This window comes from Sylvia atricapilla, chromosome 4 (assembly GCF_009819655.1).
Source record: "Sylvia atricapilla isolate bSylAtr1 chromosome 4, bSylAtr1.pri, whole genome shotgun sequence".
Classification (NCBI taxonomy): Eukaryota; Metazoa; Chordata; class Aves; order Passeriformes; family Sylviidae; genus Sylvia; species Sylvia atricapilla.
The window spans coordinates 72,357,360-72,375,134 of record NC_089143.1 but is presented as its reverse complement, the minus strand read 5'-3'; the positions used below and the strand labels follow the sequence as shown (position 1 = coordinate 72,375,134).

General features: G+C 39.8%; 1 protein-coding gene across 2 annotated transcripts; it reads right to left on the bottom strand.

The window, feature by feature from the left end:
- Window positions 1-897: 897 nt before the first annotated feature.
- Window positions 898-17,491, bottom strand: MYOZ2 (myozenin 2). 2 transcript variants are annotated; one of them, XM_066318426.1, is made up of 6 exons: window positions 17,325-17,491; window positions 16,668-16,771; window positions 11,394-11,563; window positions 9,861-9,990; window positions 8,326-8,509; window positions 898-1,326 (listed from the first exon to the last, which is right to left on the bottom strand). In XM_066318426.1, the coding sequence occupies exons 2-6, from the start codon at window positions 16,741-16,743 to the stop codon at window positions 1,095-1,097; spliced, it is 792 nt and encodes a 263-aa protein (XP_066174523.1). In that variant the 5' UTR covers window positions 16,744-16,771; window positions 17,325-17,491; the 3' UTR covers window positions 898-1,094. The 2 variants fall into 2 exon arrangements, with proteins under 2 accessions (XP_066174523.1, XP_066174525.1); XM_066318428.1 differs by lacking the exon at window positions 16,668-16,771 and having other exon boundaries at window positions 17,325-17,490.
- Window positions 17,492-17,775: the final 284 nt, after the last annotated feature.

The following is a 17,775-nucleotide window of genomic DNA, read 5'->3' as shown; positions in this document are numbered from 1 at the left end:
ATGTGCACGGTTAAGATCCCCAAACTAATCCCTTGTTAGGAAAGTGTTCCCAGTCAATGAGGTGGATTTTTTAAAAATTTTATTTCTTTATTTCCTAAATTTTTTCAGGACCTGTACATTTATTTGTGTAAATCAGGTGACATAGAGAATTAAAGGAAATGGATGGCAAAATTTTCTTTGCCAACTACTTTCTGCCTTGAAATGACATTTGAAAAACACATGTAGTGATATTTATAAAGTATCAGAGCTTGTCAGTCTATCAAGAGCTCTCTCATGCTTTTAAGTTCCAGTATAGGCGTAGGGGGAAATGTCTATGAAATTTCTTTCTAATAAGAAAAGCATTTGTGGTAACAGAGCTTGGTTTTTGTATGCTTGACATAACCAGTCATTGTTGGGCTTTTTAGTTGTGAATAATATGAACATTCTAGACATCCAGGAAATACCTCTGTACTTTTTCATCCCAGTACGTAATCCTTGTCATTGTCATTGCCAAATTTACTGAGTTTTCTGTAAACAAATCCGGGTGACGCAGGCACTATGTGCATCATAACAGCTGAGGAAGAGTCAGCTGAGAAAGGAGGAAAATAGCCTGAACTTGATGTCACTGAAATAATGAAACAATTCTTACCGTGGGCCAAAGGCAGGGTTTGGGAAGAAGGTTGATGTGTCAGAGCTTATCTTGAGCAGGCAGGACTTGGGGTGCATTGAGTGCAGAGTTTGCTTGGTTGTTTTCCCTAAATTATCAAGTCACTTGAGAGTAAATTATAAAGTACCTATCAAGTCCCTCGAGAGTAGTGTCACTTCTTTTTTCTTGGTACACTTGTTCTTAAATGACATACAGAGATTTCAGAAAGTAAAAGAAGAACATGTAAACGCAAATAGAAAATATCACTGTCATACTTTCCAAGTCACTTTATTTAGCTCATGTTTACAGATGAAACTGGGTGCCAGAAAAGAGACACTGCATCCCACATTATTAGTTATACTCCAGCTTCCAAGGACAAATTTTGTCAGTAGCCTTTAGCAATATTTGGACCAAAAATAGGCAGATGTGCAGCTGTCAGCATTTCGTGCCACGTAGAATGCAGCCTCTCTCACAGGTCCTCTGTTTCTGGAACGGTGTTGGATTCTGCAGGCTGGATGAACACTACAGGGATATTCTCGGACGTCCATCCTTTGGGAGTCCTGTTGAAGGATCTTCTGGCAGCAAGAGGGTTTGCAAGGATCATGAATCTGGGATCGTTTAGCATCAGCATATTATAATCTGGCACCTTGAATTTAACCAGCTTTGATGCTCTCTCAAAACCCCCAAAGGGAGTGGCAACTCTGTAGGTATCAGAGAAATAAAAGTTAAATGTGATTTTAAAAACACCTGTTTTCTTTTTCTCCCAGAAGGTGAAAAGAACAGATTTTTGTTCCAATTTCTTGTTTACATATTCAAGCTTTGGAGAAAAGCAGTCTGTTTGTTTTTCTGGGAAATTCTCTTTCAGATCTGATTAATTTCCCCTTAGATAAAGCTTGAAGCCTTTTTTAAAATTCAAATGGATGGAAAAACCAGAGAGAAAAAGAAAACCCTGTAACTGGTGAGTCACAGTTACTAAACTTACTTTGTTGGTGATAAGTTGATAAGTCTGAAACTGTAGCTCAACACCTTCTCTCTAGCAAGTAATTAGTTCAGAAACTTCTCACCCCATTTTCTCCTCTCCTCAGCTGCTTGTTCCTCCCACCGAGCTGTGTTTCAGCACCATATCGTTGTACTAGTTAGAATGTATGTGGGTTGTGCTATAACCTTGGGTCACTTCTGTGATCTGGGTTAAACAGAGACCCTTCAAACAAAGGAGCACTTCAAAATCCAAATTATTTGAGCAGTCTAGGTTATGTCAGTATGCTTCAACAATTGTAGCGATACAAGTGAAGAGGAGTGAGGAGTGGAGCTTAATGAGTGAAGCAGAAAGGAACAGCCAAAGACAACAGTCTCTGGAAGGGAGGGAATGGGTGAGGACTTGATACACCAGCTTTGTTTCTGAAGAAAATGTTTATGTAACTAAACCTTGAAACACTGTTCAGCCAGCATTTTTCATGTTATTTAAATGTAAATTTTCCCTCAGGCAGTAAGCCTGAGAAACTGAAAGATAAGGAATACTAAGCTGGAGCTGACTGTTACATGTATTTGCAAACACTTTAAAACAACAGTATTTCCAAACACCTCCCCTGATCTTCTGTATACACAGGTTTCAGACTGAAAAAAAACCCTAAAAAAATTGAGTTTTCCTGTCACTTCTTCCAACCTCCTTTGTACAAACAGACTGTGGTATGTGCTCTGCATTTTGATCAGCTGCATAACTTTGCTGGGATATATTCTAGCCACTGAAGAGTGTCAGATTTTTAAACTGCACAAAGCACCTGACTTCTTCAAAACCAGACATGTAATGGTATGGGAAAATGAATTTTTGTTGAAACAGAATTTCACCAGCCTTGGTATATTTTGTGTGTGGTACAGAAAAACAGATCTGATAGAATACATTTCCAGTGTGCCCAGGTATTATAGCAGAAGTGTTGGAGTCCAGGACATCCCCTTGGATGGCCTGGGACCCGAGGAAGGGAATTTGAGCCCTGGACAGGGGGTGTGGAGCCGGTCCAGGGGCTCAGAGACCTTGGCACAGAGCCCAGGAAAACACCGGGTTTGATTTTAGTCCATGGGAGAGGCTCCTGACACAGAGAGAGGAATTACAAACCACCAGGATGTGAAAACAGTAGTTTAGCACAGTAGAAGATACAGAATTCAGTAGTTTTAGGGTTTATAGAATAGAGGTAAATGGGGACAAGGTGGTGGAATTTGGGTGGTGCCTCATGTACTTCTTCTTCCTCGTCCTCCATCTTTTGGGGTGTTGATGGCACAAAGTAGTCAGAGTGGATTGGAGCAAAGTAGAAATGACACTTTTAGTGTGGGCACTGGGCATTGGCACAAAATAGTAAATAACCAACACGTAGTTTTCTGTATAAATGTTAGGGGACATCCCATCTGTGGGCAGTCCCCTCGTGTCCCAGCTGCTGTCCAGACCTCGGCTGGGAGCAGAGAAAATTCTGAGATACCAAATAATAAACACCACGAGAAACCTGAAAACAGACCTTGAGGACTCTGAATTTATATACCGACGTGACTCGGGGCTTTTAGAGGGCCAAGGACTTTAAACCACTTAAACCTCAGGTGAGGAAACCCTCCCTGAGACAGAAGCCCAGAGAAATTAATACCAACAGAAACTAAAAGAGATCATTTGAAAATCTGTCTAAGATTTTCGGCAGGATAAACCCCCTACGTTTTGTACCAAGAATTAAGTACACATACACAAAAATAAGAGATTAGTTCAGAAAAATGAATCTGTGACATAAAAGAAATGGTGCTGCTCTGTCATTACATGGATGATTCACTGCATTTTGGTATAAGCAGCATTTGTTGAAGGGGATGGTGTTAATTCCAAAGCATCAATCCTGGGAGATATGAAAAATCATGCAAGCTCTGGGCATGCACCTTCACTATGAGAAGAGCATTGCTTTGGATTAAGCTCAAAAAATGTGTCTCAGATGATGATAAGACAAGATATTGCAGCAGCAGCAGCCAGCCCAGGCATTAAACTCTCTTGAGGTCAAAGGAAATTGTTAATCCAAAGTTGGTATCCAGCCTGTGGTATCACACTTTTCTTGTGAAGCTGTCTTCTAGGTCACAATGTCAACACGGTTACCGTATGGTCCTGATTAAAAATAATTGCTTGGTAATTGGCACAGAGTGAATGGAGCCATCTACATCTCACCGGGTAATAAATATTGTTATAATTGCTGCCCTAATTACCACACACATTCTCACATCGTTGTGATGTTTAGTTATCATTTGTATGTATATTAAAGGGATAATAAAAATAAACAGATTTATAATAGTTGTATAAACTGCAAAACAATTCTGTTGGCTAAAACATCCTCTTTGTAGTATTTTTGGGTTTTAAATAGAGCATGTTCCTGTATGTGGCAGAAACAGAAGGGCTTTCTTTGAAAATTCAAGTATCTTTTGTGACAAAATCCCCCCTGTAGTGGCTATACAAAGTCTGGCCTCAGAGAGCTCTGCATTCCTGCCTTGTAGGCAGGGGCACATGGTGATTGACAGAAAGGAGACTGCAGTAATTGGCTAAGAGATGTTGATTTTCCTTTACAGCAGCAGTAAATATGTTCTTCTGAGCAATAACTTGTCTGACAGCGTAGTGTTGTAATGACCTCTGTTGTGTGCTCATCAGCTGTTGCTCCTTGAGCTCTGATTCACTGTATGGAAGCCTAAATCTCATGCTTAAAAAATTCCAGTAGTCATTGCTCATAATAGGGGCGGAAATGCTGCTTCAGAGCCGTAGGAAATAGCACCAGGAAGTGTAACAGATTGTTTAATATTCACTTTGCATATTCCTAAAAAGTAGGTGCTTGATTTAATAGCAGGCATAATCATATTTATTTTAGCTGTCATTTTAACAGGATTCTTTTTAAATGTTTTACCCTCGATCTTGCTTATTGAACATTATATTATCTCAACATAGGAGATTGCTTGTAGCTAATGATTTGGGAGAGTCTGAAGAAGTGTTTTAACTGCATTGGATTAGCACCTTTGGTTACATAATCACAAAAAATGTGAGTTTCACATTTTAAAATGGGACCATCATTCATAGAACATTTTGCTTACTGTTACTTCTGTAAAAAAAAAAAAAAAAAAAAAAAAAAAGACATAGGAGCAAAGAATCTGACCCTGCAAAACGCTCAGAGCTTCATGGGAGCTTAGTGCAAGAGCTAATGCTAATTTCACAGAGGTATTTGGGTGCTAAGGAACTGGCTAAGCACCCAGCTCCCACTAATCTCACATCACTGCAAGTTAGCACCCAAAATTCCTGTGAGACTCTGGATCTTAGCATTTTATAATAGATTTCAGAATCCAAGAGTCAATGAAAACAGAGCCCAGTCCAGATGGACTGAATTCCTGTAGTGCTTTTGAAAGACTCGTCTTTGGGAATTGAGAAAGCTGAGTGAGAATTTATCTGGCAGGAGAGGCAGAACTAGTCTGACTTGCTTGTCCTATGTGAGTAAGATGTGGTGCTTTGTATGTTACTCATAATCCTACCTTTGACATTTTATCCAGCTCCAAGAAAGCAGATGGAATAAAGGTACTAATTTGAGTAATATCATAAACCCTTTAGCAAATGCAGATTCGTGCTGCTTTCTCACAGATTCAGTGCTTGGTGCTTCCACACTGGTAAGAGAGACAAGAAATTTTTTCCACTAGTAAATGCTTCTTCAATCCTAATCGGAATGAATCTCCAAGACAAGCCAGATGGCATGGTCTGTTCTGCTGCTTTTCTCTGCCAGTACAGATTGCTTTTATCTCTGAGCAGGAGAAGGGGTAGCCTGGTGTACAGAGTGTGTTCAGAGCCCCTCTGAGCCCCGCTGCCCTCTGCCCAGCCTGTGCTGTCGGAGCACGGCCGCTTGTCTCACAGGCAGTCCTGCCTCATAGCGCAAACCCTCCTGACATCTGCTGCCACAGCCCTTCCTCCAGTCACCTGCCAGCACTGCAAGGTCCCTGCGGCTTAAAATGAATGTTAGATCCAAAAAAATACCTCTATGGATCCCCTATTTGTTTTTAAAAATTCCTTAGTGTCATAAAAAATGCACAGCTGCAGGGTCCAGAGTCACCTTTTCACCGCTGGACAGTGGGGAAAAAAATCGGGCTGCTGTTTAGTGCTGAAGATACCTTTAAGCTGTGAACGTGTGCCTCAGTTCCAGCATATCTGACCTCCGTACCTGCCCAGGTTGTGCTGCTTTTCCCGTTTGTTGTGTAACAAGGAAAGCTGAAAGGAGCCTGAAATGGTTTGTAAAGTCTGAGTGCCATTTCCGCAGATGCTAGTAAATGAACCGGGAAGGATGTGGGGCCCATTTCCCTCGGGAATCCTGTGGCTCACACTTGCTGTTAACCACACCCCTCCTGACTAATGGTGACTGTAGCATCGCTTTGCAGGAGAACTAACACAGAGGCACTTTACTGGATGATGAAGCACGGTGGAAAGCCTGGATAGATATCCTCGCTGATAACAAAATGGTGCTAATATATCACACTTTAATTGTTTAATACGCTATCAGTTGCTTTCTCTCCAAGACTGCAATTAGCAATCCCAGGATGCTGTGACCTAGATGCACAGAATGACTTAGTAGGATCTAGACACAGAAGTCCAGTTACTGTTCTTCTGTTGGATAGCTTGGCATGGCAGTGCGCTGCTTAAATCCGATCATCAGATGCTCTCTCCTGTGCATTTTTAGGAGTGTAGACATCTAAGTCATGACTGTAAAATCCTCCCCAAGAGATGAGTATCTCGAATTTTAATTTTTCAAATTCTCAAATTCCTTTTGAAGCTGCTAGAAAGCGTAAGTCTTGACTGTAACATGTAACAGCTTTTCTGTGGCCACCAGGCATCCTTTTCTATTGCATATCGGGTTTTTTTCATGAGAAGAAGAGTTGTGGTGGGCTACGTTTATATATTTTTGGTTTGAATTTAGCTGTTTCACAGTTTGTATCTGGATTTATGTGCCAAACTTATGGCAGTTGCAAGAGAGAATATTGACTTTTTCTTTAAAGGAATGCACACATGTTCAAGAAATTCAGACTGTGGTCAGCCAGGGTTCTGCCGTGTCATACATAGAGGAACTCCATAGAGAAAGAAAGCCGAATAGTTAGTGTTGTAAAGAGGGCAGCTAACAGAACACAGGGTCACAGAGACAGCCTTAAAAGCCACAAAGACTCCATCAGACACCATCTCCAGACCACATATCCCTGTTAATGGAGTCTCTGTGCCCTGTCTGATGATGCTGTCCTTCACAGTAATGACTAGCACCTCTTGTGAGAGGGAGAACTGATTCTGTCTCCATGTATTTGTGTCTTCAGCATTTTTTTTGGAGCTCTTTAGTTTGTTTTGTTGTTGTTGTTGTTGTTTTTTTTTTTAATTTATGTTTTTTTAGGTTACAATAAGCACAGTGCATAAACTGTGCTGTTACTGTTCTGATGTTGGCAGCTGTGGCACATCTCTGACTTGCATTTGCTGTTTTGTCTGCCGAGAAGAGTGTGCCACACAGACTCAGTTATTAACATGGCAGTGTATATTGCTGCTAGGAAATCAGAACTAATGCAGTGTCTGCAGGGCCAATTTTGATGTTGAATTGTGTAATGTTTTAGTCCTTGCACTCATAGTTGAGGCCCACGTCAACATCAGGAGCACAAGTGATGTTTGTGGTATTCTTCTCTGAGCTTGTATTGCCATGAACAATTTTGTTTCTCAATAGATTGCTGTCTGACCTTTTGAGGAGGGCTTTTGGTTTGGCTCAGCTGTCTGGCACTCAGCAGGGTTGTCTATTACTTAACTAAATAAAAACAGTGTAAATGGAACGAAAGAAAGCAAAAGACATGAGTAGGAATTTTCTGTAAAGCTTTAAAAACCCAGTGTTCTCCATATAGCTAGAATTTCTACCGAAAGCCACGATACATTAGTCGCTATGTAGATAAAGCAAAATTTAATCTGTTAATTTGTTGCTGAAGGTTGTCAAATATATAAAAAAATGTTATACTGTAATAAAACAGGAAATCTTCTGGCTATTTAGTGTGAGGGATTGGCTGTGGGATAAAGTTCATTCCACTATCATTGGCTGAAACAAAGCCATGTGAGCTATATTAAAAAAAGAACAGAAAGAGAGTGCTTTGCATTATACAGCTTAGAAACAAAGTTCTGACTGAGAGATCTGATGATACCGTACCTATTGAAGTCAACAACAGGCACCCTCAAATGAATCTGAAGCTCTTATTTCCCATTTATTGAGTACACTGAATCACAGAATCATAGAATGGTTGGTGTTGGGAGGGCCCTTAAAGATTATTTAGTTCCAACCTGCCTGCCATGGGTGGGGAGACCTTTCACTAAACCTGGTTGCTCAGAGCTTCGTCCAGCCTGGCCTTGAGCACCTCCAGCAATGGGCATCCACAACTTCTCTGGGCACTGGATTCTGATACTTTCTTTCTTTCAACATTTTTAGCAATTTATCTTCTATTCCTAGTTCTACAGTTTGAGTTCCTGTTCTTTAGAGATAGACTAATTTGCTTCTTAATGCTCGTGTTTAGCACTTGCAATTGCTGTGTGTGTTCATTTTTATGCTTTTGCTTGCAAACACAGGTGGTAGGGTTTTTAAAGCTGGTGGAAACATTTTATTTCACAGTAATATTCCTCTGGTCAGTAAAATTCAGTGTTCATTCAGGATTACCTGTTAAAGCTCCTGTAGTCAGGCAGTTCCGGCTTTGCTTCAGGTGTAAAAAGTTTAGGATATAAAGCTTCCAGCAGTTCTGGATCATCCCTAATGGCTTCTATCCAGGGAGACTGGTAATACTTTGGCACAGCAGTAGTGTTGAACTTTTCAGGAGGAATTTCTTTCAGTGGTCCAGAATATCCTGCAATGTGATCAAGGTAAAATAATTATCACAGTTCTTTGTGTTTTCTGCTTCCTTGCCACCATCCTGTCAGCAGAAACCAACACAGCAGAATTACTCAGTGACCTAAAATGGACAGTTGGGTCATGTCACCAGGCCACAGCTACACAGAAACAGAGACCTGGCAGGGGAAATCTGTAGCCTTTTGGATAAATAACTGCTCCAAAGTATCCCAGCTTCTTTTGAGGCTGAGTTTATTTTGGCGTTTTATAAATTTGTCTCTATTGTAAGCATTTGTTTGAAACCAGAGAGTACCTACATAGTCCTTGGGGTAGATTAACAAAAAGATTTTTAAAACAGACTGTTGATTAAAAGTAAGATAATTCTACCTCTTTGAGTGAAATTTTCCACAAGTATATCCACATCTAGGTCTTTAAATGAATGCTATTTCATTCTATAGGCTTAAACCTCCCTGTGGCTTAATATCTACTCCTACCAGACCTTTTTTGCCTGAAGAAATGCTTGAAGATTTATATCATGTCTTAGCAATGGGAATTACCTCCGTTTGCATTGTGTTTGGCCAAAGGATGCACAGAGCCTCAGCAGTCACCAGCAGAGCAGGACTGACCTAGTTTACATGGACTGGAAAAGGTCTGCACAAAACATGCATTGAGTCATTCTGAACAAAGAATGAATTTGTAAAAACCACGGCCTGCTCATGGATAATTCATAAACAGGAAGGAGGGCTATATCACTGAATAAATTAATTAAAACAAATTAGCCTTCTCTAGTCTTTAAAGAATACAAAATAAGGCCTTCTTGTAACTCACTCCTTTAAATGAAGCCAACAGTACCCTCACAGTTAGAGATTTAAAAAAGAACAGTTTATGCAGCCAGCGGCAAATTCCTTTTAAAGTTACTCCTCTCTAAAGGGTTCTAGCAAAACTTAGGGGCTTCAGATTTACATTTATGGATAATTAAACTGCAATGAATAGCTTGCTGACTTGAGGAGGATGTTGCATACTGGAAACAATGATTTGGCAAAGAAAAATCAGTATATTAATGTGGTTTTAAATCAGAGGATCTCTTTCTCAATGTTTTTAAGACCTGTATATATAGGAGCAGTCTCTCTTGATATTAAGATACGTTTTCATTTAGGAAAGGTGCATCAGATCTTTAACAATGAGCACAAGTGACTAAGAGCATTGCTTTACATTTCTGGGAGAAGTTCTGATCAGTTACCTGACTCAAACGTGTCTGTTTCTAATATTACTCCATTAACAAATTCTTGTTGAAGATACTGCCTTAAAAATGGTCATTCCTTTGCTGTGAAATAGACAATGTGTTTAGTGTCTGCAGGCTCACGCATTACCTGGGGCGATGTTGTCAGGGTGTGGAGGGCTCCGGGGGTCAGGTGTGTTGGGAGGTGTCATTGGGGCATGCTGGGGAATCCCTTCCACACTGAGGCCATCCATCCTGACACTCTGGATGGGCTCTCCACGCTGCATTCAGACAGAAAGAAACAGCACTTGAGGCATGACGTTCTCTGGGGAGGCTGCAGTAATGCTCCTGGTTACAGCCCGGGTCTGATTCCCAGTGCACACTGTCCTGCTGTTTGCTAGAGTATTCCTTTCACACTTACATTGTCTAAGTAACCCAAAATGAGCAGTTTTTCCTTCAATAGACACTAGAAGCTGTTCTGGGCCAGGCAGAGCACCCATGCTACCCAAAGGGTCAAGAAATCTGGCAAGTTTGAGCCCTTTGAGTTTCAAAGCATTGATTCTTCAAAGCATCTCTTCCACTATCAGTTGAAAACTTGCCGCATTTGTTGAACTGCTTTTGTTTGGGATTGTCTTTTCCTTTATTTGTAGTAGAAATAACAATTTCAGTGCAGGTCACTTTCTGGAGATTCATGATATGCTGTTATTTTCCACCCTCCTATTGGGATATCGGTTCTAAGGAAACATCTGAAGGCTTAATCATTGTTGCATAAATATAGAATTAGAGTCTCATAAGAAGTCAGCATCTTATTTTAGCTATGACACATAGGCTAAAAGCAATTTAAATATAGACTGATTTAGAGTACGAGTTTCTTGGAGTAGGAAAGCAAACAAACAACACTTGTTTAAATTGGAAACAACAACAAAAAAAGATCAAGGCAGAATGTTTTCTAGTCATTCTGAAGTATATTAGAAAGATTAACTTTGGCAGGCAGAATGCTAAAGATGATGCAGACACTACCAGCAGTGCTAAATAGACATTTAAGGGAGGGAACAGGAGCCAAAGGCATTGTTTTTTCACGCGTTGGAATGTCATACTGAGTAAACCATGTGTACTCTGTGGTTTGGGGGGGGAAAGGTGGACTAGAGGGAAATGGATCTGTCAGAGTGTAGCAAAATCATGGAATTGTGTACAGAATTCTGACAAGATTGATGGTGTGCTCAGAATTTATCTGTGTAGCTTCTAATAGTAGAGGGAGAACTGGGGGGGAGAATTCATAGATGGGCTTTTAATAATAGTGTTTAATAATAATCATGGGTGCTCAGTGGAGTTACTCAGATTTTTTTATATGGGATTTCTTTTGTGCAGATTTATTTTTAAAAGGCAGATTTATCAAAGCTCAAACTTGATCCCATTTTATCCCAGTGTAATTTAACTTTCATTGAGCAAGTAATCAAAGATGTTGGAAATACCTATACCATATAAAAAGAAATGTATATTTGTTTTTTTATTTGTCTATAGGATCTCAATTAATAAAATGCAATCGGCTCACTTCTTCTTAGCCTCACTCTAGGATTTTGCTTTTCTGTTTCCTGAAACTACAAGTGAATCATACACAACGCATATCATGAGCACCAAAGGACCCCGACGCAGAATCACTAAGAAACAATTACAAAATGCTCACGTTTCTCGGCTTGTTTGCCACGTAATGGTAATTTTCATACGTGTATTTGTCAGATCTCCGCTGGCGCCGCTTGAAGAGCCGGGCCCCTCTGTTGCTGAGCGTCGACAATTCCTCCACCATGATATCTCTGGGAGTGCTGACCTTTTTCCCAAGGTTCAGGCTGGGGGAGGCTGCAATGGAAGGGGTAAGTACAAACCTCTGTTTGTCCTAAATGTCTGAGATTCCATGCTCTGCACCTGAAATCCAACGACTCGTTCATGCGTGTTTAGCTAACACATAGCACGGGGTCACATGGTGTTAGTGAAATTAAGCCTTCTTCTAGAATTTTGGGGGAGATTATTGAACACTGCAAACCTGTATTTTCAAAGATGACAAGCAGCTCAAGCTCCAAATTAGCTGTTATCAAGATCAGATCATTAGTGTCCTAGTGACTATATTAATAGCAGGCTGAAACTGGGAACAGAATTCCTTCTGATCCTGGGTTCCCACACCAAGCTTTCAGTTCACTTTCCGTGTCCTGCATTGGACAGATAAGAGACAAGCCCTTTTAAACATACCTGCCAGTCTCTATTAAATACTGTTTTTAAACTAACTTTCAAAATAAAGCTCAAGGTGTGGAAAATGAGAGTCCTAACAAAGAATTACAACATGCTTCTAGGAACTGATTTACTTAGGACATTTTGGGGTTTATTCCCTCTAAGAGGAAACTGAAGTATTGGATGCATATTTCTTTATTCAATACTTGGGGAAATTTCTTCTATGTCTTTATTCACAGCCTGTGGAATTTGCAAAGGAGAATGCATAAGCAAGGGAAGGGGAGATCAATCAGGATTGTAAACAAAGAATTCTGAATGTCAGAATTCCTATGGTCATCTTCACGGTGGTGTTCTGGAAGCTGGGATGCTGGCAGCACTGAGCAAGCTATTGCTTAGTGACTGAACTCTCACTGAATGCTAGAGATAGAACTTAAACCTTAGAATACAAAACCCTAAACACTGAAGAAACAATTTTCTTTTTTTTCTTTTTGTTTTTCCTTGAAATGTTGCATAATTTAAGAAATATGACAGTAATAGGACATTCTATGCTTCACATATTCTTATGGTCTCCAGGATTTAAAATATTGAACTTTGACGTGTATTTTAATACATTAAAATGAAATGAGGACAAATTATACATAGTACATTTCCTGCTATCAGGGTAAGCAGACAGGAGGCCCAGTTTAAAATTAACATTACAAATTAATTAACTGTGGAAGGTACCTAATGCCAAAGTCAATATTGCATGTGAAGGGTTTTGTTTTGAGTAAATGGCATGTTCAGCCTGGCATGTGTCTCCTAGTAACTTTATATTGGAAAAACAATGTGATGTGCTGACATTTAGGAAAACTTAATGGAGACAGGTATATTAAATATTTAGCTGAAGCTGGACGGACAAAAGTTTTCCACGTAGTAAATCAAACAAGTTGATGGGCCCTGGAGTGCATCACTGATCCATTTCTGTCCATACCAATTTCAATTGAATGTTTGCAGCGGATTTCAGTGGAACAAGGGCAAGTTAACTGAATCATGAGCTGGACTGTGCACTTCTGCTTTAAAAATAGTGTGTGCAAAGAATCCTAACAACCTCCTGTTGTTTAAGAGCTGGTTACAAAACAGAGAGTTCTTAACATGGAAGAAAACGACTCAGCTTGCCCAGTGTGGCCCTATCAGTGACTGATAGTGGTGGGATTTTGGCTCTGCCATGGAGATGACTGTGCTGGTTCTTGGCCCATGGCCTCAAACTTCGACCTCAAGTCATATTTTGATTCTATCCTTTCTCAAGATGATTGCAGCGGTAGAGACTGCTGGATGCTTTTGTGTTAGTAAGAAGGAAGATATTCACCCCACAAATCAGCAACATTTTTACACAGAAAAGCTTTTGCTCTTTGCACACAGAATGGGGAGCGTGCACATCCTCAGAGACCTGGGAGCCAAGGCAACTGCAGAGCTCTGTCCAAAGCACTTGGGATTCTTCTGGGACACTGGGTGTTATCTATTTTGGGCCTTGTTGTTCACTTACATACACACTGTTCTTGTTAATGTTAACTGAAGGCTCCAAGCTACTTTGTAACCCACTGTTGTGTGCTGTTGTGTATCCAGGCAGCATCCCAAAATCCTAAGTGTAAAGTTCATATGAATTCCTTGCCAACTAGAATCTAATCATCTGTCTAGCTTTATGATGTGTCTAAGGATAGTTTCAGTGTCAGTGCAGATAATGTGATGGAGAATTTAGGGGATGATAGAAAGGGAACATTATTGTCATTATTAGATGAACGTTGTAAAATAATATTGAAAGTTTAATTCATAGTTTAATCCTAATCTTAACATTTTAGCTTCATATCTTTAATTTGTTCCTGCCAAGTTCTTATTGTCCTCTGCTTAAAATCACAGTAGATTATATTTAAATATGATTTATATAGTTCCTCCTGCATTCATTACCTAATATTCCCTTAATCCTTCAGTTTACAATCTTCTAAATACCTTAATCTGGATGGTATAAACTTTAATAATAAATATTAGAAAGTGTGTTTGTTGTAGCATCAGAAATAAGATTTCTAACTGCATCAGGAAGGACAGTTAATCATGTAAATACTGAAGAATACATTTAAGAAGTAATATAGAACTGGACGTGGGATTTAAGTGATGAACTCCAAGGGCTTCCTTAAACATACATATTTACTTCCAAGTTTACCTTTACCGAGCAGTCTTAGAAATATTCTGATTATTCCAATCTGCCTGTGACGAACCAAGGGCTTGAGGAGGTCGCTGTATGCACCCACTGATCTACTCATGCAGTTTCTCTTTGAGACTGTACAGAGGTTTGAAGTTGGTATCTATTCCTGCAGCATTTTAGGATGTGTCCATTTCCTCTGAAAAATGGGACAAAGTCATGTCCCACAAGCCAACAGCAGAGGTGGGCTTTCAGTCTTCTTGCCCAGAGACTGGTGATCTCAGCCACTGACAAAAGACTTGGCTGTTTTGGAGTTTACCAACAACTCTTTCTGCTATGAATATCTTTTAACAAGGAAGTGGAGAGTCACTGTTTACCTGAAAGCATTATAATAGAATGGGTATGAAATAAAAATGGAGTAGGAATGCTTGCACCATTCCAAGGTGCTAGGGTTTATGTTCCAGAGCCTTCTGTTATTGTGTACCTGTGTTAGCAGTGGAGGCTTCACAGGCCTGTGGGACTGGCAGGAACTGTACATTTAATTCGGATGTAGTTACCAGTTGTGGGACTGTCATTTGGAATAGCGATTCCAAGCCCAGAAAGACAGCACTTCACCTTCTAGATCTCAAATTAAGCGCATTGAATTAACAATTCCAGGCAAAACAAAATGTCAAAAATTAGTTGGGCTGAATCTAGCCAATTAAATGCCAGATTTCTCCTTGGTTTTTCCAAGGCTTGTCCAGGTTTGGTTCCTAAGAGCTGGCTTAAACCTTGTGTCATCACAGCTTTGGTTATCCTTCTGTTTTCTATCTGGCTTCACTGAGCTTGTACAGTTATAAATTTCAGTCTCTTATCACACTCATTTCATGGACTTCCATTTTTTTTAACATTTAAATATCCCTGGCATCCAAAGAAGAGGCAAAAATAGCATTTTTCTAGGAGCTGGAATTGCCTTCAGTGGCCACATATCACAGCATATCTTGCAGGATAAGCTGCCATAACTCTATGAATCTTGACAGCAAATCTGATAATACGTAAATAATAAAAAGGAAGATTATGTGAGGCAAATGTTAAGCATCAGCACAGATTATCCAAATACGCCAATGGTTTCAAGGGCTCTATGCTACATTTATTACTACTGCTATGAATAGTAGCAACATTTACCATGTGAAATGCCTGGTTCCAAACAAACATATGAAAGACTTTTTTTTTTTTTTTCCCTTTTGCCCTGAAGAGCTTACAGGCTATTTCAGGCACATGTGGTGCTTTACAATACCACAAAAAAAAAAAAAAAAAAAAAAAAAAAAAAAAAAAAAAAAAAAAAAAAAAAAAAAAAACAAACACCAAAACCACAAAAACAAAACAAAACAACACAAAAAACCCCAAAACAAACAAACAAACAAAAAAAAGGGGTTGTAATGACATCTGGAAGGACAGCCTGGCTTTCAGATTTGAGTGCGTGTTCAGTGGAGAATGGAAATAGGAAAGAGGTATTTGCTTAGCAACAGAAACTTCAGAATAAAACTTCTGGAAATACCAGAAGGAATAGGAGCAGGTGAATTTGTAGCTTCTTGTTCTAAAAATTCTTAACTCTCTCACTCTACTCTTCATGCAATCACAGTGGTCATCGAGTGAGTGCAGAAACCATCCACAAATTCTTTGAAACAAAAGCCCACTGGAAAGATTTGGAAAACTGGAATTCAATGTTCAGCATTTCATCCCATGAAAGTGGCATAACTTTCATAAATTCTAAATACTAACGCAGCTCCCTGTGGGTGCAGTGAGGCTTTGTGGGGTGTTTGTCACTTTTAGAAAATTGATCTTTTATGTGGATGGTAAAAAAGGCTTCATGGCCAGGATTGGAAGGCTCTCCAAAAGCATCCAGCACATGCCTCATGAAAGCCAAGCAGATCTGTATTCCCAGCTGAGATAATTGCTTCTTAAGGCGTCATGCTAGAAGCATAACTTCAAGAACCTGTTTTAGAAAATCAAACAACCTTCCAATAAGTGCCTGCATTTTCATCATTGCAACTACAGGGAAGCAAAATTTCTGTCAAATAAGATTAATTGGTGGCTGTGCTTTAGAGAGAATGCCAAATGCTAGTAAAATGTGTTAGTTACAAAGACAAGATTTGAGAAGAACAGAGATGTAAACTTTTGTTTCAAAAATTTTATCATTTAGATAAAAAAGCAGAGTGAAACAGAGAGAGAAAAAAAGAAGGGGGTACAGATCATTGTTTCTTAGATGATAGCCTTTTAAAGTGGAATGAAGTCATGTTATTAACCCCAAATAATGTTCTGAAAGGCTATCCTAGCAGAATGTACATCAGCTGTTAGATTACTTCATTCCTCCACAGCAGTTGTTCATCTGAAAATAGCTTTCAAATGAAAAGAGGCAACTACAAAAGGATTAGTTACCATAGGCAGCATGATACTCCCACAAGATTATTTATGGCAAAACACCCAGAGACAAAGCTGTAAGAGAGTTAAACTCTATGATTAAAAAATTTATTAGGGAGGGCTGGAGGACATTGCATATGCAGTAAGCTGGGTTCAGTGCTATACCATTTCTGTGTATTTCATCCATAATGGCTGATGCTTGCTCTTTCCTCTCTTTGGCCAGGGCAGAATCTGATAACATTGTGATTCTCTGATACGATTTTTCCTTGCTGCAAAGAAACAACACATTTTTATATTGTCGAGCCAGCGCGCACGGTTTGGCCAAGTTTCATTTCCAGCAGCCTGTTTAGGACGGCTGAACAGTGAATTCAGGGGTTTCTGACTGAGAAATACTGCACTGCAAAATGCACTGGCAGTTCATGCTCGCAGGCAGATGTTAGGATATGTTTTGATGGATAGAAGATTCAGAGGAATGGACTTTAAGTTGGTTACATAAATTCTTCCACAAAAATCAGTGTCGGTGGTATAGGCCTTTTCACATATACTCACTATACTAATAATAGGATATAAATTCCTAAGTAATTTTAATTTACATCTCGGTTTATGTTTTCAGCAATGGCACATTTTGAAATTTCCTAGTCTAACAAAGAATCTGAGGAATGAAACTAATCCCTCTGGCATTTTTAAAGAAGGTGCATTTCTGACGAAGTAAAAATATAAACATCGTTTAAGTTGCGGAGTCAAGAGGTTACATAAATGTCTTGTACATGACAGTTTGTAGGACAGACAATGTCAAAACATTTCAGGAAACAATACACTTACCCTACCGTTTTGTTGTGCAGATAAAAAGCGATGTCAACCCTTTAGCTGAGGCTTCAGGAGTTAGTTATGCGTGGGGATGACCTGCCTGGTCCTGGATGGTTTGTACCCTTGTGCTGGGATCTGCATGGTACCTAGTGCTGAGACAAACTGGGGGGCTGATCCTCTTCGAAGGGCTTGGCATCCAGCTGACATCAACCAGTTATATATAGAATCAAACACTCCAGCCACTCATATCTTCCTGGCAAAAGAGGAGAACAGAAAAGGTTCAACTGCACCCACAACAAAGAGAGGTTATGTCCCTTTCAGGGCTTGTTGAAAATTTGATGGGATGCCCCCCTCTGTACTCGTACAGGCCGTCTCCTCATCTTCTCCTCCCCCCTGAGGAGTATAATCTGTGTGTTATAATCAGCAAGGAGACTTAAAAACAAGGCGTGAAGTGTACAGATAGGCA